Genomic DNA, 21,598 nt, shown 5'->3' with positions numbered 1-21,598 from the left:
CCGTGCGCATTCCCACACAACTCACCCACGCATGGTGCATCCCGCAATATTGAGGCAAAGTGAGAGATGGGAGAGAGAGAGAGAAAGGGAGATATTTGTGGTGCCGATAATCATAACGTATGATTGTCAAGTATCCAATAATGCAAAATAAAACAATGAAATGAAGTAATCCACCTTATCAAACGATCCTGACTATTATTCGTTACGTGATATTTTCCAGAAACTCTTACGCATTATAAATCCCAAACAAATTAAATATACGTATTATACAATATTCAATTTCATTCGATGTTGTTAATGATTATCGATTCATTCGAACGAATAAATTACACACTTATAGAAAATAAACGAAGAACCACGAGGAAGGATTACTTCAGCTCGACCTTCCCTTCTAACGGAAATATACCGTTTTTCCTTTATCGAGCTTAAATAAAGCACGTACAAAGTTCAATTAGCGTCAACTAATTGCGCGAAGAATCTTGATTTCAACCTTGAAGTTCTTGCTAACGGAGAGACTCGAGTGGCCCGCTAGCAAATATCTACCCTTTGACCTTTCTACTTTTCCAACGTGCCAACGTTTGGAACGGTCCGCTAATGTTGTTTGGAAGAAAAAAAAAAAACATAAAAAAAAAGGAAACACAAAAATACATCACCACTATCTAAATGGATTAATTAAATCTTCTCTTCGGACGGTAGGGTATATAGCGTTGAGTATTTTAAATATTATCTCGAATAAAATGTTTCGGTTATTGGATTAAACGCTGGCGCGATAAAAATATCAGGGGATTTGTAATTTTTATATGAAAAAGAACAAAATCTCGAATTTTTTTTCGTTTACAACGAGGGATTAAAATTTGATGATATCCTCGCTTGAAAATTGAAATTAATAATATTCAAATTTGGTCTGATTTTTATTCTAGAAACGGAACAAACTTTATCCAAATTTTCCCTTTCGTTTTTCCCATACTTTTTATCGTGAAATTGTGAGATCCAACGACACTCGTGGTTACGAAAAATAAACTATAGCGACAGGTCGTTTCGTGGAAACATTAAAAACTCGAGAAAGTACACTGTCGGATAATAAAAGATTTTTCTATCATCATTCGTGATATTCCTCTTTCCTCATCCGCATACTTTATTCGAGCACGATGAACTCAGAACGAAACATATGTTCACGATTACTCGCAAGTTATCTCACGTGAGAATCTTACGATTTGTTGCCATCGTGGATTATTTCTTGGCAACGATCATGGCTCCAACGAAATACTACACGTTTAAGTGCGCACAAATTTAAGGGGGCAAAAAAACTTTTCCAAGAAGAAAGTTCACCGTGTTGTCGCGACGTACGTGGGGTTTGCAATGAACTTAATAATCATTCGCGAGTCGAGAAAAACAGAAATAATTTTCAACGTTAAAAACGTAGCACAGGAACGATTGTTCATTTTAATTCAACATTAAACGGTTTTATATTGCTTTTCTCTTTCGTGTTTTTTTTTTCCTTTTCTTTTTGCCTAACGAAAATTATAATTAGAATAATTTATTAATATCCTTACCTTAACACTTAAAACGTCGCTTTGCCTAGGAAATATGATCAAAACAAAAAATAAATCTTGTCTTATTAATAGAACTCAAATATTATGCTTTCTATTTCAAGATATGAATCTTCTTCAGTCATAGGGTTGTTAAAAAAAATATTAACCCACTATACGACGCTAATTGAAATACTTGCCAAAAAAAAAGAAATAAAAAGAAAGATATAATTAATCAGTTAGTTAAAGCGACTATTGGAACACATTGTATATACCCAATTGTATACACATATATATATATATCTAAGAAAACTTTTAGATACGTATGTTAGATACACCTGTGTGTTGTGTATGTGTGTGTCGCAAGAACGATCGTTGATCGGTCTATTTCCTAATCATATTCGTTTCTGAACTATATCCAGGGATTCCAAACGTCATTAAGGGGAACGTATCAATCGAGTGTTCGACTTTAAGCTAGCGCTAGAGCTCCCACTCGACGTCTAACAACGCTTATGATACGGTGCCAAGTAAAGTCGAGTGGCGACACATCGTCCAGAGAAGCTCGTCTCGTCTCGTTCGTGGTGTCATCGACTGCCGCCGCCTTGCCACCACTGAGGCTGAGGACGTAACACCTGACGAGGGTATGCATTCGACATATGCCAACATCCGGACCTCCTTCCCTTCATCCTCCTACTCCTCCTCCTCTTTCATATTCATCTTCATCTTCATATTCATATTCATATTCATCTTAATCTTCATTTTCTTTCATCTTGGTCATGTTGATCGGTGGGGTAAACTTGCGTCGGTACTTAAAGTTAGGATGCACCCGCGTTCCATTATCTTGCGATTCGCTTATTTCGGTCCATCGTCTTGCTATTTCCGATCACGATCAACGTATTCTTAGGCTTATGTTTTGACAAGCTCTCACGTTCGGCGAACCAACTCAATACAGACGATTTTCTTCGTCTTAACCGAACATTCGATCGGCCAACCGACGGGTCCAAACGACCAACTCTCTCTCTCTCTCTCTCTCTCTCTCTTTCTTTCTTTCTCTCAATATAGTTGTATACTTGTAGATATAACACATGGCACACACGAATGATCTTGTCTGCATAGTGTTTACGCATCTCCATCGGATGAGCTACGGCCTCCCTGTATGACGCAAATGTCTTTATCGTCTTTATAGTAGAATCTGCGAATCCCTTTCTTCTTCGATCTTCTTCATCTTCTTCTACTGATTAAAAGACTGTTCTATTTCGAGAATTCTTCGAGGGATCTATTTATAAAAATAAACAATTATATTTATTCGTATCTTCAATACAACTTTTGTAGACCATTTCTGATCAGTGTTTATAATAAAACTTCCTCAACGTGTGTATCAATTTATAATCTTGACGGTGTCTTACTTAAAAAATACTCATCCATTATTATATATTTACACCAAAGAAAATATATATTAATGGTATCAAAAGACTTTTCATTTTTATCATAAGACTTCTAATCAAAATAATAACGAAAGTAATTAAATTTAATCAACAATACGATCGTCCTAATCATTTAATCCCTAAAACTGACCGTTTGTTTTATAATATACTACTGACTTATAAAAACGTCCTATCAAAACAATATGATTATCCAATCAAGAAATGAATTAATGGTCATAAAAATGATCAAATAAATAATTGAAGGGATCGAATCAATGAAGGAAGCAAGGATAGATGGTTAATGGAAAGTTCAAAGTAAATTCAATGGAACAACAACAACAACAACAATAACAACAACCAACACCATCCGGTATTCTTTCGACGTTGGTACCAAATAGACGAGCTCGTCGCGTTTATCGTCGACGAGGATGAGAAATCGCATCGATCCTCAGGTCCAACGCCCCGGTGACTATTTTCATACTCGCTAACCCATTTATACATCGTCATACGGACAATGTTCTACTTCTATCAGTCCGTGCCCTGGCGTGGCATCGGTCACAAGCAATATTTAACCACTCGACGTTACCTTGCTAACGTTAAATACTTTACCTGGATGCTAGCTCACAAGTCACGCGTGGCCTGTGTAAGATTTAAAAAGAGATGAAAGAAGAGCCACGAATTCGCAAGACATAAAAACCCATGTCGTAAAGTATGAGCCGAGGCAAATCACAAATGTATGTATAACTCGCCGATTGCGCGTTGTTCAAGGAAACACCGAGCAAAGATAGAACGCTAGATATGCAGTGCTAGAGAAAATAATCAACATTTTGCCCCCCTGGTTGTCTGTTCTCCTACCAATTTGCTTCCAAAGATTTCCCTTCCCTTCCCCCTTCCCCTAATGTAATATCAATAAATTTACCCCGACAGACGAGAAACACTGGAGCGGAAGAGAAAATTCATAATACATTGCGAAGGATCAAATGAAAAGATAAACCTAAGGAAAGCCTGTCCTCTGTTCTAGGATATAATATCTTCTTAAGATAGAGACCATCTTGAAGAGAGTAAGCAAAAGAGCGGTGGGAAGAACGGGGAATGGAGGGGTGTTTAACCCCAACTGACCCCACCCTGATTGGGATAGCAAACGTGGCATGCAAGAGAAGACGACGGGCGAGTTCTCGCGACGTGCAAGACTCGCGGTGTATTTCGGTTCGGTGGCTGTGGTCTCGTTTTACGACGTTGGCCGATTCCCTCTGACGTCAAAGAGCCGCCTCTTTCAGGACGCGCTCGTGCCAGGTTCGGGGAAGTGGTGGGACGTTAGGGAGGAGCTGCTAGAGGTAGAACGATACTCGGCCAGGACTCGAGAAAACTTAAAGGCCGTTCAACCACGGCCCAGGGTTCAAACACCCTTCTCTTTCTCTCTCTCTCTGTCTCTCTCTTTCTCTATCTTTCCCTATTTCTCTTTCTATCTCCTGCATACAACATGGAGAAACGTGATCGTAACTACGAACACGACGTCAGTCGAAATGGTGGTGGTGGTGGTGGTGGTGGTGGTGCAGACTACGATGACGACGATGGCGACAAAGACGATAATCCAACGGCGTAAACACAAGCTTTCTCTCTCTTCCTTCCTATTTCTTCAAAGCATTGAACAAGATAGAAGACATTCTTGTTCCCTTCTTTCTTTCTTTCTCTCTCTCTCTTTCTTTTTCGTCCTCGCTTTTACCCGAACAACTTTCAGCAAAGCAAAAGATAAAGTTCGATGACCAAACTGGTTATCTCTCTACGACTGTATGATTCTAAAAATGTACAGGTCCACTCAGTAAACGAACAAAAATCGAAGGCAGGTGGACCGGTACGTATTCTTATTTTTGGATCTGGGAAAGCTTCGTTGTCTGTGCTAGCTCGTTACGAGAATGCACTCGTAACGGATAAAATCGTACTTACTTGTTTTCAGAAAACTCAATTTCAAATCATTAATGAAGTTCGAATACCGAAGGTTTGATTTTATCTTTATCCCCTGTTAGAAGTAAATTTTGTTTAAATTTGAAAATATGATGTGGTATCGGATTATTCTTTGGATCATGAAAATGGTCAATGACCTCCTGAAAATGAAATGATTAAGTTGCTTATAATCTTTTCGATAACTTACGAGTCCAGTAATCATTCGAAAATCTAAAAACGTCGAATCCGTTTCAACACCTTTCGATAACTTCGACATAAAATGTAAATAACGCACGCGGTGCTCGCAGGAAAGAGGAAACATAAACCGGAACGTATACGGACGGGGGTAACGTTTATTGCACAATTCGATGTTGAAGACATCGCCGTGCTCTTTCTCTATCTCTCTCTCTCTCTGGATCTGGTTATATATTATCGTGTTTGGAAATTTAATGGCCAAATGTATTTCTTCGAATTTCCTTGCAATACTTTTCGTAAATCTTTTAACTTTCTACGAATTTGTTGTTTACGAGTTCTAACTTTTCCAAGCAAATGTCCTGTGCGACAAACAATAAACGATTAATTCGCGATATTTCAAATATGATTGATATTACCATGAATTAAAAAACTTGTACAATTCTCAGCTATCTTCCTTCCATGTCGTATAGAAAACGATAAGGACGACTGTGACTCGATACAACTATTGAATTTAATATTATAAAGTTGCCTGACGAAAGTGGGCCATGTGAGTACTAAAGCATGTCACCTGTCGTTGGTTTAAAACCAGTCTGGAAGAAGACGAGGGTGGTAACGCACGAGTAGGATTATTCGCTGCCAAAATCTTCGAGTCATTCGTGACCGATGGAAATGCCAGGAAGATTGATAATCGTTCTTCGGAAATCGTTGACGTGCGTAGGTGGATGAAAGGTGGATTATTTAATAGAGGAGGACTTCCCTGTCACCAAACGATCTAGTTTCTTGATCCTTAAATCATTTATCTGTAAATACACGTTTGAGTAAATGACGTAAGGAAAACGTTCAACGTTCGTTTGTCAACCCTCTATAACCCCCATATAACTTTCCAAGTTATACACTTTAGTATATATGTATGTATAAATATATAGATATAGATATAGATATAGATATAGATATAGATACAGATAAAATACAGATATATATAACACGGTTTTTGTAAGAAATATTATTCAGAAATATTATGGTATTTATTATGTTCTAAAAATTAACTTCGTTATTTTAATCTTTTTACTATGGAATCTATATTATTTAAAAAGAAAATAAATGTCTAAAAATCTTTTTATTTAAAATTCGAAAAAATAATTCAATTATAGAGAGTTAACATCATCCCCTATCTTGTAAATATTTTGAACTATTGTCTTTGTTTAAATGAAATCTAATAATATCAACAAAAATCTCTCCTAGAAATAATATAAACATCTTACAATAATTAATGTTGATACTTCGAAAATCTAAATTACGAACGCCAAGATTCGATAGAAAGTTTCGTTACGCATGTAGTATTCTTCGAAAGTTCCTTAGCGATTTTTCCCCGTTGGGAAAAGAGAATGGAACGGATTTGTCTTGGCGTACATATAAATCTCTGTCTCCTTTCTCTTTCTCTTTCTTTCTTTTTGTAACTCCCAGGTGACGCACTTGAAACTCCATGACTTCCGAAATTAGCGACGACGTAAGGACATGAAATTGCATTTTCGCACGTTCCTGTATTTACATGCGCACATGAGCGAGCGTGTACGTGTGTATGTGTGTATCAAACGTGCCGAAAGAAAAATAATCCGATCCTTTTTTTTTCTTTCTTTAATACGAAACGAATTAATAAGAGTTTTCCACCCTTTCCTTGAGTTGCAGTTGAACACTTGAGAAAAAGAAAGAGTGAAAGCAACCCTCACACATACGTCCAACCCTCACCATCTTCCCCCTCGCTCTTGATCTTTGTGCTGTCTAGCAAGAAGAAAGTAAGGGGGTGGGGAGAGATATATGTATAAAGGGAGGGTGGGAGAGGGTTTGATTGGGGTGGGAGGTTTTCTGCCGCTTCTGATGCCGGGGCGAAGTCTATTTTGGGAGTCGAGTTAATATTTGACGACGACAGGGTTGCCGCTGGCAGATCTAAAAATACACAATCAATACGCGCGAACCACGACGGAATTAAGATCGCAGGTGTAGCGCGCTCGTGAACCTATATAAGTAAGTATATATATGTATATTTACGTACACACGTTCGAAAGATTCAACCCCCGAAGACAAACTTCAGTGTAACGTTACTCTATTACTCCCTAAGATCTGCAAACAAAAAATACCTTCTGAGTTACTGACACTTATTTGTAACCGATATCATGTTTCTTTCACATCAAACCTTATATCTATTAAATATTACAAAATTATAGATAAAAATATATATGAACGACATTTAACGCAAGATTATTGAATTATCGATATGATATTCGTTCGATTGCTTCGGAAAGTTTGTGCCGATTTATAAATTTATACTCCATTAATATTTATCATATATATTTATATACCTACACTTTTTTTGGCAATCCCCAATGCTTATACCATTAGTAAATTACCCGAAAAATTTTGGTGCCGATTTTAAGAAATATATATTATACAGTAAATTTAATAATCGACACGAACTTCCTGATCAAACAAATAATTCGTTAAAATATTATTGACATATGATTGAATTAAATTTCCAATAAGAACAATAAAATATATAAAATAAAATATATAAATAACCCCAAGAACATTGATTGTTATTTTTAAACGAAGTTGAGCTAAGTAAGACAGTGGAGGCTGTTGTTGCTTCGCTATTGTATTTGAACCATCAACTAAGGTTGATTTCTCACGTACGTGAGTACAGTACATACTAAATAAAGTACCGTGAAAGGAAAGAAAAGTGTCGACTTGTGCTTATTCGTGTCTTCCTCTTACCAATGAGAAGACCTCGGACAAGGTATAATAGAACGTTAAAGCAATGTCAAGAACGTCTATTCCAGGCCTTGTGAGATTGCCACCCCACCACGATCTACATATACATATATACACAAATACATGCACATATATACGTATATATATATTTCGAGAACGCACGTGGTTTTATCAGATCTTTCTCGATCTCTAAACTTCTTTTAAGTCCCACAGTATCCAATCGAATATTACGGTACGGTAATTCCAGAAACATTACAAGTGCACCATCAACCATCATTTTCAGTCAGAAAATTTACCTACATTAGACGAGATTTACGTGACAATTCCAAGCTTTTTGTTGATAGTGTATGCATTTAGTATCACAAGTCTGTAACTCGTAAAATATTGCAAGCTTTGAAATACACTTCTCTTTGAATATTCAAAAACTTCTCAATAGTCCAAACTGGTCAATGGTTCAAAATCCTCCCTCGTTTCTCCTTATTTTTCTTCCTTTTACATATTTTTTTCAATCTTCTTTTATGTTTTGAAACCTGCAGAATATACACAATTCTTTTTCGCAGTTCTATTGTCGACGACTGCCCACACATTATAAAATTGCTACTACTACCACTATTGCTATTAATATTACTACTACTATTACTACTACTGCATTAGAAACGTACTTTTTATAAAACAACTTCCCGTCATCTGACAACTTTATGATCCCCTTTTTATGAATTCACAGTTGAGCACGGCGTTAAACTTCATCTAATATTAGATTTTAATGAAAATGCAAACCACTTAGCTCGACTCGTTTCACTTAATTCGCATCCTGCTTTCGAATAAGTATAACGAGACGCAATAAAAAGCCGAGAACTTGAGAAATATTAAGTATGAATAAGTGCGTAAGAATTACTCGCAAATGAATCATATGAAAAGAAATGATTATTCGGTAATGCGTATAAGATTATGAAATAAATCCTGTTGTAATGTCATTAAATTCCTTAATGAATATTATCTATAAAACGTTGACTAACCTGCGCATGACGTATAGTCCAGCTATGGCGTCACGTTTAAAGTTAATCGAAGTCAAGTAATTAAACGTCTACGAAGATTACCTGGAGATATTATTCGTTTTTTGCTCATAATCGGAAGCAATACTTTTAAAACTTTTAGATGTTCATTTGATTTGATCTTTGGCTCTTATGCTCTTTGGTATTAATTGTGATCATCTACAACCACCTTAAGTAAGAATAATTCAATTAACGTGGCGACTAAAGCTTACGTATTACAAATACGAGAAGAGAAAGTATAATGCGAATAATAACGTAGGGTGATAGCATGTGACGTCACGATCGTCATAGTAACTCCCCTAAAGATTACTTTGGCTTACAATTAGTACTGTAACGAGCATAAAAACCCAAGATGTTTGTACAGCACATATAAACGAATAAAGATTAATTCAAATATTATATTAAATGTAACAACGTGAAATAAAACATTATTAAAAATATATGTATTTAGACTCTGTTTTCATATACAAAAAATACTTATACTATTCATTACAAAATTAACAAAATTCATATATTTCTTTGATAAAACAAACTAAATTTAATCTTAATACTATTAGTATTCTTGTCATTGTTATGTTTCAGTCACTTTTAAACGTCACTCTTTTATACTTTCCAAGTGTTGTACAAATTTGGTAGATTTGTAGCTGCCAGATCATTATCGTATATCCTCCACAGATTTGTAAATTCATTGACAAACCGTTCAACCAATGCGGGATGATTAGTTACTATAATATTCTCTGCATTTCCAAATAATGCCTGCATAGTCCAATTAGCGCTTCCAGTTATAAGAATTTTATTATCGATAATGGCAAATTTATGATGCATAAGGGTACCAGAATTTCTAGTTCTAACCTTAATACCTGTAAATGTAAATGTTTTAAGTTCTTAGTTTATTCAGTTGTTATATGAAATATATAAAAAACATAAGATAGGAAGCTTTTCGTTGCACAATACTTATCGATTACTTGATCGATATTTGTAAGACATTCCCATTACCATACGTTTAACTTACATGCTCTACGAAATGATAAAACTTGACTATGATCTGACATGTTCACACTAGCATCAGCTATAACTTTAACCACAACTCCACGTTTATGTGCTTGTAAAATAGCATTGCCCAATATTTGAGAAGTAAATAAATACATGCAGACATGTATAGTGTGATTAGCACGATGCAAATAATTTGTTAGCTTTCTGAAAAATTAATAGAAATAAAAACTTAGAAATTATTTTGCCAAGGACAATATGAAAATACAATATACATTAAAATTTGTTGTTCAGTATAAGCATATACTTAAAACTAGGAAACTATTAAAAAATTATATATTAAATTATATATTAATCATTCTTTGTTCTTACTTTAAATTAGCCACAGAGCAGTCCAATTTGTCACAGCATTCATTAGCACCTAGATGCATTCGACATGAAACTGAGTCCTCCGTGAAAAATAATATTTCCATTATATATTCATTATTACGAGAAGAATTCAATTCAAGAAGTTTTTCTTCTAAATTAATAGATTTATTATAGTATTTTTTATATCTTTCCCACATCAATTTTGAAGTAAGTAAAACACTCGATAAGATAGAAAATGTCACCAAATTGGCAATAGATAAAGATTCTTTAACTAATGTTTTATAGTTATCTCTAATCAATTTTGACACAGTAACACCAGCTGTGTTCATCATCACTGATTTAATTTCGGATATAGAATACATTTTATATCCTTATTATTATAATTAATACTGATCGTATATTTTACTTCTTATTTCTGACGCTTTTTATGTAATTAATAGAATAAGTGTTTTTTTAAACTTTTTCCAGCTAAAATTCACATAATAATATCTATCCTCAAGAATATAATCTTTTATTATGCTCACAATACTTATACTTAATTAAGATCACTAAAAAGAATTATCCTAACATATCTTTGGATATAAAAATCATAGTAATCTAATCTATTTTTAAAAAAAAAAGTAAGGTTATATACGTATATCTTTCTCCTTAGGATGTGTCATAAAGAGTGATAGGTATTACAATGGAAGACAGGTAACTATCGATCGATTAGTAACTATCGATTTATATTTTTGTTGTATCAACTGTTCAGATTATAATTAATCGAATATTCTAGTAAAAATAAAAATATTAAAAACACAACAGAGAAAATTAATCTAAAAATGTAATCAAAATTATATCGCAAGTAATAACGATTGCCCGGTCTTAAAACTTAAAGGTAGCTTCTTTTAGAGATCAAATTATTTCTAAAATTATAATAAAAGTGAAATATTATATTGAACATAATATGACTTAATTGAATTTGAACTAATAATCCATAGCGAGTATGATGTACAATCTTAATCATTTATATTGTTTACATTCATGATTTTTGATAACTTCTACGTGTAAGATAACTTTTATAACGATGTGTTTTTATTACATATTTAAATATATACATATACAAGAGAATACACTTTTCATGTACAGTGTATATATTGCGATCTATTATATAATATATAAAATACCATATTTTATCAAAGTATTAAATTTAAGTCAAAATTAACCTTCATTATATATTAATCAGTCTTTAATTATATCTTTAAATTATATATAAATATATATAATTTGAAGGGAAAAATTTGTAATCTTACGTTTAAAAATACAAAACCATCTTGAATTATACACTTCCGTACACTGTTGCTGCTTCTACATAAATGCCAAAATGTAGTCATGATGACTACGATCTGATTGGCTCTTAATTTCTACAAATCATGGTCGATCAATTTAACGCGCGATAATTGTATGACTTTGAAATTATTTCGATATATTATTTAATATCATATCAGTTAATAATTAATTAAGATTATGAAAAATGAGCAACATTTATAACGACGTATTGTAAGTAATCAAAATCAATCGATTAAAGTTAATTTAAAATATTTTATAAATAATGAAATAAAATAAGCAACAACAATTTTCAACTTTGAACAATTTGTTTGGATATAAATTCTTTATCTCTATTCCACAAAATATTGCAAATAGTATTAAGTTGGTAAGAACAGTCAAAGAGTTCTGATCTGTTTGTTAATTTATTTGAATCAATTTTAATAATCTTCACCTTCCACTTATCTTCGAATTCTTTAACTTGAGTTTCTTCTACCATTGAATTCGACCATGGCTTAAATCTGTTAATATTGAATACAATGAAGTAATGATTGTTTGTACTTAAATAATTACTATCTATAATAAATATTGTTTGTATAAGCTTACTTTGTGCCAATTACTATATTCGCTGGTTTTTCTTTGATCGTACTCATTGTGTTTATCAGATAAGGTATGTCGTTAAAACTCGTTACATCATCGAAGGAAAACACAGAACATATTGCATCTACTTTATCTTTACATGCCTAAAAAAATATATATATATATAAATATATTTTTATATATAAACTAATTTTTAATATTTTTATTAGAACGCAGAAATAAAGACGTACTGGTAAAATATGATTATATTTTTTAATACTGCTCTCTGATGTATCCCAGAATTGTAATTTAAATAGTATAACTTTATCCCAGATTTTCACCGGCCAAAAAACATTTGTTTTTTTGATACCATTAGTTTCGATATAATTATTGGGTTCTGGAAAACCAGCTAAACGTGTTATGACAGAAGTTTTTCCTACGCCTGATCTACCAATCATAAAAATTTTGTAAGTAACTTCCTCGATAGAAGACGGCAATGATGGTTTTTCCAAGATACCTAAAAGCGTAAGATATTTTCTGTAAAATCTTGAGAATCATCGATAGAATTTATACTATAAAATAAATGAAAAGAAATTAATATAAAGAATGTACAATAATCATTTACCATAAAATCGTCTCTTCTTTGATGAATTAATATAAAAATGATGCATTAAAGATTCACCCTCAGCTGAGCTTAACCAGTTCATATTTATTGCATTCATGTTGATATTAAATAGTATAATTCAATTCCTGAAAAAGTATATACATATATACATTAAATAATATAATATCACATATTAAAAACTTATAAATTAAATTCTGTATCAATTACATAAAAATACAAAACGTAAATATAGTAAAAAAACATCACGCTGGCACATATGTATGTATATATATATATATTAATATATATAATTGTTATATACACATATGTATCAATTATAATAATCGACAAGAATCGATTTCGATCTTTGGGATTAAGTTTATTTATCAATATATCGAACGTATAACGATATCATCTAAAATTTGTTGCTTTGTTCGTTCTCTTTCGTAGAAAGGCGCAACCCAACGGTATTGCCCAATAGGAATAAATCCCGCCTTGCATAGACCAATAAGAGTTGGAGTTATCCCGAATATTTGAATGACAAGCATTTCCATTAGCCGTGAAGTTAGCAGTTGTATGACATCTTGTGTTACATTGACCAATAAAATCCACTGATCATACGTAACGCGTTGTTTGCAGTCATACCGCCATATTGTATATGTAGCGCGGGTCACTGGCGCGTGTATGGGACTTCTTGTGAATATTTAGTGAAGTAAAAGTGAGTCAAACGTCTAAATTCCTAGGATAATACACGCTATGGATCCAGCTAAATTAAAAGTCGTTGAGTTAAGGGTACAGCTGTCTCAGCGTGGCCTTGACACGAAGGGCAACAAAGCGGTTCTTGTTGAGAGACTTCGGAAGGCGTTGGAAGAGGAAACGGAAAACAGTAAGTTTTGCCTTTGAAACAGTAAACAACTTACATCTACAAGCTTTCCCACCATTCTCCTCACCCCTTTCGTAAACATCCTTATCGATTAACTTATAACGTACATTACAATATCTTATTATTCTTATATTACTAACAACATTTTTATACTGAATAAATATCCTATTTCCTATTATTTAACATTTAATATTAGTCATTGTTATAGCCTAGTCATTTTTAAGTTGTATTTATTAATATTGTATCGTTTTTAAGTGTAATATTATTTACATTATGCAAATATTTATTTATTTTCTTTATTTTAATCATTAATTATAAAAATATTTATTTATATTTTAGAACCCGAACAAAAGATGATTGAAAGTACAGAAAATGTAGATGATACCGCTTTGAAGGAAGCGAGTAAAAAATCAGTCCAACTGCCAAAAACACCAAGTCGTTCTTCTAGAAGTTCATCCCTGACGCCAACAAAAATTAGTACTAGAAGTACACCAAAGCATCTAACGACAACAGTATCTACTAAAACATCTATACCAAATAAAGATATGGAGAAAACTAAAGATTTATTGACTACGATGGAACAAATTCCAAAAGATGATACAACTGCTGAAAGAGATTTAAAAACTCCTCCTCCTCAAAAGGATAATGAAGAGGAAGATGAAGAAGATGAACAAGATGCACCAACAACGCTTCCACAGGAAAAAGTACAAATATCTACTTCAGAAGATCTTAAGGAAGACTCAAACGAAGATAAAAAAGAACAAGATAATTTATTAAAAGATAATATAGACGAAGATGCATTATTGAAAGACAATCCAGAAGATGCATTATTGAAAGACAATTCAGAAGATGCACTATTGAAAGAGTCATCAGAAGAAGCGTTACTGAAAGATCCATCAGAAGATGAACCTGTAACAGATTCATTGATGCAAGAAGCACAGGAACGTGCTGAGGAACAATCTTCCGAGATACCAGTAGGTTCTAGTGAAAAATCTGAAGATAACACAAAACAAATGAACGAAAGAGAACAACCTGATGTTGAGATGGAAAAAGAAGATGAAACTGTTGATAATGAAAGTAATTTGAAGAATGTTGAATCAACAAATGAAAGTAATCAAAATACATTGAATGAAGAATCACAAGAAGATATAGAAAAAAGTGTAATAGATAAACAATCAAAGGATGATGTTTCTGATATGGACTGTGATGTCGAAATGAAAGAAAATGTAGAAGCAATAAAACACGTAACTGAGAAGGACAAAAATTTGTCAATTACAGGACAACCGATTTCAGTTATTTACGAAAATCAAAAAGAATCTGAAACAGTACAATCAGAAGATAACAAAAATGTTAAGGATGAAGAAACAAAGGTAGATAAAGATGATCGACAATTATCAGATATTAAGGTAATAACTGAAGATGCATCTAATGATGCCTCGGTAGGTGACCAGGTAATTTCATATGAATGTTTAATTTCTTATTTTATTTTCTAATGGATTATTGGTTTGTTGATAATTAAATTTTCATTTTTTGTCTTTTTACTAAAGGATATAGAAATGGTAGAAGTTAAACGTGAAGAAAACACAAAGGAAGGTAGTAAAGACTGGAATATGGACCATAATGACAGAAAACGTAAAAGATCTTCTAGTCCTCAAGAAGAATTACCAAAATCTCCTTCATCGCCTTTATCAGAAAATGAACCTGAAATTGATGATACTGCTGTAGTTCTCTCTTGGTGTAAGTTATTAACATTTTTAATGTTTTTAGTACATATAATATTAAAAAGCATTTTTAATATTCCATTGAAAACTTAATTGATTATCTTATGATGTTTGCAGATGATTCAGATTTAAATCTACTTATTGAAAAAAATAGTTTCCTATCTGCTACGCCGATGCACAACGATGGTTTTTGCTATATATGGGCAGGAGCTAGGGCATCTCATGGCTACAAAAGTGGAAAAATTTATTATGAAGCAAAGATCGTTGATCACTGTTCCATTAATGCACAAGACGAAGAATATTCGCACGTACTTCGTGTAGGATGGTCTGCTTCTCATACTTCTATGCAACTCGGTGAAGACAAATTAAGTTATGGTTATAGCGCGACGGGAAAGAAATGTACAGAAAATAAGTTTGAAGATTATGGATCTCAATTTACTAAGGACGACATTATTGGATGTTACGCAGACATGTCTCTTGAAAATGACGTCGTATTATCATATACACTGAACGGAAAAGATTTAGGAACTGCATTTTGTATACCTAGAGAAGAGCTTGGAGATAAAGCATTATTTCCACATGTTTTAAGTAAAAATTGTACTTTTACTTGTAATTTTGGTCAAGAAAAACCATGGTGCGAAGATATTTTGGAAGGATACAATGTAGTGGGTAGTACTGATCTCAAAGATAGAACTCCAGGACCACGAAGACCGGAAAAGAAAGAAGATTGCGAGGTTCTAATGATGTGTGGTTTACCTGCAGCTGGAAAAACAGTATGGGCAACAAAATACGCAGCGCAATATCCGGAAAAAATGTATAATATTCTGGGAATAAGCACGCTCGTTGATAAAATGAAAGTAAGTTCTTTAAATATAAATATTTTATTCGTTGTTTATCATTCATAAGATTAATAATTGGAATTTTTTTTTATTTAGAACATGGGTCAACCACGGAAACAAAACTACCATGGTCGATGGGAAGTACTTATTGAAAAATGTACTCGTACATTAAACAAATTATTAGAAATGGCATGCAGTAGAAGACGTAATTATATTTTAGATCAGGTGAGAGATAATATTGTTAAAATATAAACATACATCATTGAAATTGAAAGATTTAATTCATATATCTGTATTTACAAGACATTATTACAATGTTATAGATTGTAACATATTTATATTTTATTTCTTTTTTATAAAACTTTTACAGACAAATGTATATCCTTCTGCGCAAAGACGAAAAATGAAGAATTTCAGTGGATTTCAACGTAGGGCAATAATTGTAGTACCAACAAATGAAGAATTCAAATCACGCACTGCTAAACATGAAGCAATTGATGGAAAGGCTGTTCCTGATTCGGTAGTCATGGAAATGAAAGGTTTGTTTCTAATTGTTCGTAATAATTTTTCTTTTACGATATCAGAAAGTACTAAATTTTAAGGATTGTATAAAATTTGAATGCATTATCGAATAATGTGGATGCATGTATGTATAAGTTGTCTAATTAAAATGTTCAATTTTAAAGCCAATTTCAGTGCTCCAGAGGTAGGAGAATCTTTCAATGAAGTTAATTGGGTTGAACTTAATAAAGAAGATGGTAAAAAATTAATAGAAAAGTATAACAAGGAAGGAAAGGAAGCTGGTTACGGACAACAATCAACCAGTAAACGACCAAGATTCGAAAGAAGTGATGGTCACAAAGACAGCCGTGATTCACGAAATAGTCGTGATAGCAGAGATAGTCGTGATAGTCGAGATAGTCGAGATAGTCGAGATAGTCGAGATCATCGCGATCATCGTGACAGAAGAAATAATTGTGAGTAGTTTTGTTTTTATTCTTTCCCTATTTTCTCGTATAATAATAATAATATAATTTGATTATGCATTTATATATATACATATATACCTTTGCAGACTCAAATAGAAATCGTAATTCCATGTGGCGCGGCGGTGGTGGTGGTGGTGGCGGTGGCGGTAGTAGTAGTATGGGAAGTTGGAGAGACAGATCTATAAGAGGAGGTCATATGAGACATAGTGGTGGATATGGTCCTTCAAGCACTTGGAGAAGCAGGGGTGGTATGCTTATCCCACCACATCGTGGAGGAGATAGGAGAGGTGGAAATAATGACAGAAGAAGTGGAAATGATAGAAATCGATCTGTAGCACGACAAAGTGGTGGATGGGGTTCAGCTAGGTATAAGATGTTTTTAATTCACACGATGTATCTAACCGATCATTTAATTTCGTTGTTGTTATACCTTCTATTAAAAATATATATATAAACGTTAATTGCTTTATTTTTACTTTGGTTTATTATTAGTAGTTACCAAGGATCACAATCATCAGGATGGAATCAACCAGGTGGTGGTAGTTGGTCAAGTAGCAGCCAATCCCAAGGAGGAGGTGGAGGAGGAGGATGGGTACAAGGAGGATGGGCAGGTCAACAGCAATCAGGCAGTTGGAAGAGTTATGGACAAGGATCGTACAGCCAGTGTAGTTACAATCAGCAAGGTTATGGTAATGGAAATTGGAACCAACAGTATTATAATCAGTATTGGGATCCGCAACAGTCAAGTGGGCAGACAACAGCAGCTGGTAGCCAAGCTGTAAGCAAACAATAATCCCCAGCACAGTAAATGTTACCAGAGTGGAACAGAAAGTAAGGTATAGATGCCTTCTTTTCAATACTTCTTGTTTCTATACTGTTTTGTGCTATTATTCACATATTTACTATCTTATATGTAACTAGTTTAATTAGCTGAACAAAATATTTCGTCTTACACTGACGAATTACTTTTAGATTTCTAAACATGGAGTTAAAGGAGTATGCTAAAAAAATAGCATAATTCGAGACGTTACATATTGCACATTACATATAAAAAATTATTAAAATGACTGTGATAAATACATCAACGAAGAGAACGATCGCATATCTAAAACCTATTTTCTTTTCTTTTTATGTTTATATATGTATAAAAGAAGTTGAAGAAGTTTTAAAAAATAATATTGATATTGCTACACGTATTTTGAAGAAAAAGAAAACAAATAATCTGAATACGTTCACAATATTCTCTATACATTATTTTCTAGAAAAAGGACCACTCGCTCTACCTCACTTTCTGATTCTCATTTAAAATACAACAAATAAAACTGTACAAACACTAATGGTATATATTATAGACTAAATAATCTTGTACACACACAAAAATTGAACTCATGAGTAATGAGATATTTTTTAAAAATTATACTTTGAAAAGTAAGTGTTTTATATGCATAAAATAATATCCGTTTTTAAAATGTATTAAGATTATTTGCTTATAAAAACCATGGTGGATATTTTTCAGTAAAATAATATATTGTCTTTGATATTGCTTTCTTTTATTTTTTAATTTTTTTTTCACCCTTTTTAAATATTTTGCTTATTATTACGAATAATTAATTTCTCTCGTAGACGATAGTAATCGGCTTTACTTAAATTTATCGTACAAATATAGCGTGCGTCGATAATGAATTTTGGATGTAATAGACTTGAAATGATATACTTTAAATATACGTATATATATATCTATATATATATATATATACGAGATATGTATGAATATTCGTATTTACAGATAAGCACAAGTGTAACAGAAATCTCTGAGGATTCAGAGGCTAAGTATAATCATCCACAAAGATGGCAAGGATATACACAGACATATTCTTTTCCCAATCAGAATGCTACTACAGACGTCCAACAGTCGTCCCATCAACACAAGTAGAAAATATATATTTCTAGATAAAAAAAATAAAAAAATAACGAGTAGCAATAATACATTCATTTATTTTTTATTTTATTTTTGTTTCATTATCTTGCAACGTATACGTTTTTGTAGGAAATATTGCATAAATAGCAATAAATGATATGCTTTCGAATGCTTCAACAATACAATACAATAAAAAAATTTTAAAGGTTTTACAAATGATATGGTATCGAAATTCTAAATTATCTATTATACAATATGATGGTGCGTTGAAAGTTGTGCAGAAAAGTAAAAAAATCATTTTACAAAATTTAATTATTATATCATAGATAATAATATCACTAAATATATAAATATATATATAATATATAAATATATATATATATTTATTTACATATACAGTAATCCCTCCATTTATATGGATACATTTTAACGTGTTTTTTGAACTACTAAAGCATTAATGTCTTCACGATATTTTATAGGTAAATATAAATTTGGATAGTCATCAGTGTATTTTATTTCCTAATTACGTAAACTTACATTTTTACCCTAGTAAGAACTGTATACATAATTGAGAATGTGGAACGGGTCCTTATTTTAAATGAATTTTTATGGTTCCGTTTACGCTATTTCTGTATACACACAGAGGGATTACTATATATATATATATATTTAGTTATCAATTAAACGTAGTTCTAATTCTGCAAGTGCATTAACATAATTACATTGACATATAATCGATATGAATAGTATAATTATTACTTTTATAACGGGTTTGTAACAAATGTTTAAAGAGGAATATTACTATCTATGGATACATTACATGATTAGCTTTATGGTAACAATCTTTAACCATTTATTATTATTATAATTATGATTATGATTATTATTATTATTATTATTATTATTACTATTATTATTATTATTACTATTATTATTATTATTACTATTATTATTATTATTTTATTATTATTATTATTATTATTATTATTTTATTATTATTATTATTATGAAGGAAACAATGTAAATATGTACATATCTCATAATTGAGTTATGCAAAAATAATAATTGGTAATAATCTATATTTATATTTTAAGAGACAAATTTTTAAACAAATATTGTTGTATTTTGTCACACAGAAACAAAAATTAAGGACTACAATACCCATTTTGTTTAAACTTTCCCCATATCACAATACTGGTGTACAAAGAACATGGCAATGAATAAATTATTCTTGGACTTGTGTTTATACAAAATTATTTTTTATTACGCTGGTGTGTGGGGGGTTGTAAAAAAACTATCTTTATCATTGTATAAAATCTAGAAGAAAAAAATTTAAAAAAAAAATAATACAGGCAAAAATATAAGCCTCTTATAATGTTCGGTACAAATGTCATAGAGAATGATCAGAGTTGCGAGAAAAAAAAAATATTTTTATTTAATACCATTTTCTATAAAGATAATAAAAGTAACGATCGATTGATTTTGAAAAATAAAAAATATGTAAGAGAATTAATTATATATATGACATGTATAATAAATTTACAAATTATGATAAAATAAATAACAAGAAACAATATATACTTCAGTTGCTTATGTAGCATGTTAAATGTATCTGTAATCCAGTGTAATTCCTCTGTCTATATATTCAAAAAATACTAATAATATGTTTTAAAATTATACAAGCATTTTCTGAATTTTTTGTTTCAAGATAATATATTATTAATTATATGATCATTTAAAATTTTTTGCTATAGAAAATTTAAAAGGTATCAAATTAGTTATATAAAATAATATATATAAGAAACTGAAGCAAACATTTTTTCATTATTATGATGAAGTAAAAAATGTCATGTAACTAACTGTGTTGTAATATAAGCACTTGCATTTTAAAAATATACGTGAATAATTAGGGTTAATATAAGAATGATTGACCCTATTATAATTAAAACATAAATTTTAAAAGATAAAAGATTGGTAAGGCAGATAACTTGGCTAATGTTTATACTTACTATCAAGCAAAATTAAAATTTATAGTAAAGTGCATGATTCTTTTACTATTGATTATCAAAATCTTGTTATCTGCTCTTCCTTTAAAAAAAAATATTGTACAGCGAAAGACATTTCTAACGAAGAAACGTCTTTACCTGATACATAAAGTTGATTATAAATTAGAATTTAGATGATTATATATTCAAATTGTGAGAATGCTAAAAGAAGTATGAAGAGAGAGTGTGACATATTTTATAAGAAATAATAAGAAAAAATCTATTTAAGCTAAGCATGGGATAGTATAATATACCATATAATGTTACCACAATTCAAAGTTTCACAATATTTGCAATGCCTTCTGTAAAATCACCCAAATGCGTCATATTCGAAATTTTTTCTATACGAGAAAGATTATATATAGTACATAATCGATAAATTTAATTGTTAACGAAAATATGTACAAACTTATTCAAAGAAATAAAAGATTTCTTCTACCTAGTTTTAT

General features: G+C 31.7%; 3 protein-coding genes and 1 long non-coding RNA gene across 9 annotated transcripts; 1 reads left to right on the top strand and 3 right to left on the bottom strand.

Moving 5' to 3' along the window:
• Positions 1-8,350: 8,350 nt before the first annotated feature.
• On the bottom strand, positions 8,351-9,313 carry LOC122524516. Its single transcript, XR_006305562.1, has 2 exons — positions 8,518-9,313; positions 8,351-8,385 (listed from the first exon to the last, which is right to left on the bottom strand). It is a non-coding gene; the product is annotated as an uncharacterized LOC122524516 (long non-coding RNA).
• Positions 9,314-9,402: 89 nt separating this feature from the next.
• Positions 9,403-11,804, bottom strand: LOC122524491 (mitochondrial cardiolipin hydrolase). 2 transcript variants are annotated; one of them, XM_043646819.1, is made up of 4 exons: positions 11,559-11,804; positions 10,270-10,346; positions 9,920-10,104; positions 9,403-9,767 (listed from the first exon to the last, which is right to left on the bottom strand). In XM_043646819.1, the coding sequence occupies exons 1-4, from the start codon at positions 11,637-11,639 to the stop codon at positions 9,511-9,513; spliced, it is 600 nt and encodes a 199-aa protein (XP_043502754.1). In that variant the 5' UTR covers positions 11,640-11,804; the 3' UTR covers positions 9,403-9,510. The 2 variants fall into 2 exon arrangements, with proteins under 2 accessions (XP_043502754.1, XP_043502745.1); XM_043646810.1 differs by lacking the exon at positions 11,559-11,804 and having other exon boundaries at positions 10,270-11,436.
• A 77-nt stretch (positions 11,805-11,881) lies between these two features.
• LOC122524507 (ciliogenesis and planar polarity effector 2-like) lies at positions 11,882-13,418 on the bottom strand. 2 transcript variants are annotated; one of them, XM_043646826.1, is made up of 5 exons: positions 13,400-13,418; positions 12,776-12,900; positions 12,402-12,667; positions 12,178-12,314; positions 11,882-12,092 (listed from the first exon to the last, which is right to left on the bottom strand). In XM_043646826.1, exons 2-5 carry the CDS (start codon positions 12,870-12,872, stop codon positions 11,885-11,887), a joined length of 708 nt encoding a protein of 235 aa, XP_043502761.1. In that variant the 5' UTR covers positions 12,873-12,900; positions 13,400-13,418; the 3' UTR covers positions 11,882-11,884. The 2 variants fall into 2 exon arrangements, with proteins under 2 accessions (XP_043502761.1, XP_043502755.1); XM_043646820.1 differs by lacking the exon at positions 13,400-13,418 and adding an exon at positions 12,983-13,026.
• On the top strand, positions 13,133-19,294 carry LOC122524469 (heterogeneous nuclear ribonucleoprotein U-like protein 1). 4 transcript variants are annotated; one of them, XM_043646783.1, is made up of 10 exons: positions 13,133-13,640; positions 13,977-15,088; positions 15,185-15,374; positions 15,476-16,215; positions 16,294-16,422; positions 16,568-16,736; positions 16,884-17,174; positions 17,273-17,552; positions 17,682-17,964; positions 18,973-19,294. In XM_043646783.1, the coding sequence occupies exons 1-10, from the start codon at positions 13,511-13,513 to the stop codon at positions 19,117-19,119; spliced, it is 3,471 nt and encodes a 1,156-aa protein (XP_043502718.1). In that variant the 5' UTR covers positions 13,133-13,510; the 3' UTR covers positions 19,120-19,294. The 4 variants fall into 4 exon arrangements, with proteins under 4 accessions (XP_043502718.1, XP_043502731.1, XP_043502725.1 ...); XM_043646796.1 differs by lacking the exon at positions 18,973-19,294 and adding an exon at positions 18,159-18,614 and having other exon boundaries at positions 17,679-18,017; XM_043646790.1 differs by lacking the exon at positions 18,973-19,294 and adding an exon at positions 18,159-18,614 and having other exon boundaries at positions 17,679-18,022.
• The last annotated feature ends 2,304 nt before the right edge of the window (positions 19,295-21,598 follow it).

Source organism: Polistes fuscatus, unplaced genomic scaffold, assembly GCF_010416935.1.
Source record: "Polistes fuscatus isolate 324 unplaced genomic scaffold, CU_Pfus_HIC Scaffold10, whole genome shotgun sequence".
Lineage (NCBI taxonomy): Eukaryota > Metazoa > Arthropoda > Insecta > Hymenoptera > Vespidae > Polistes > Polistes fuscatus.
This window is presented reverse-complemented; position numbering and strand designations above follow the sequence as displayed.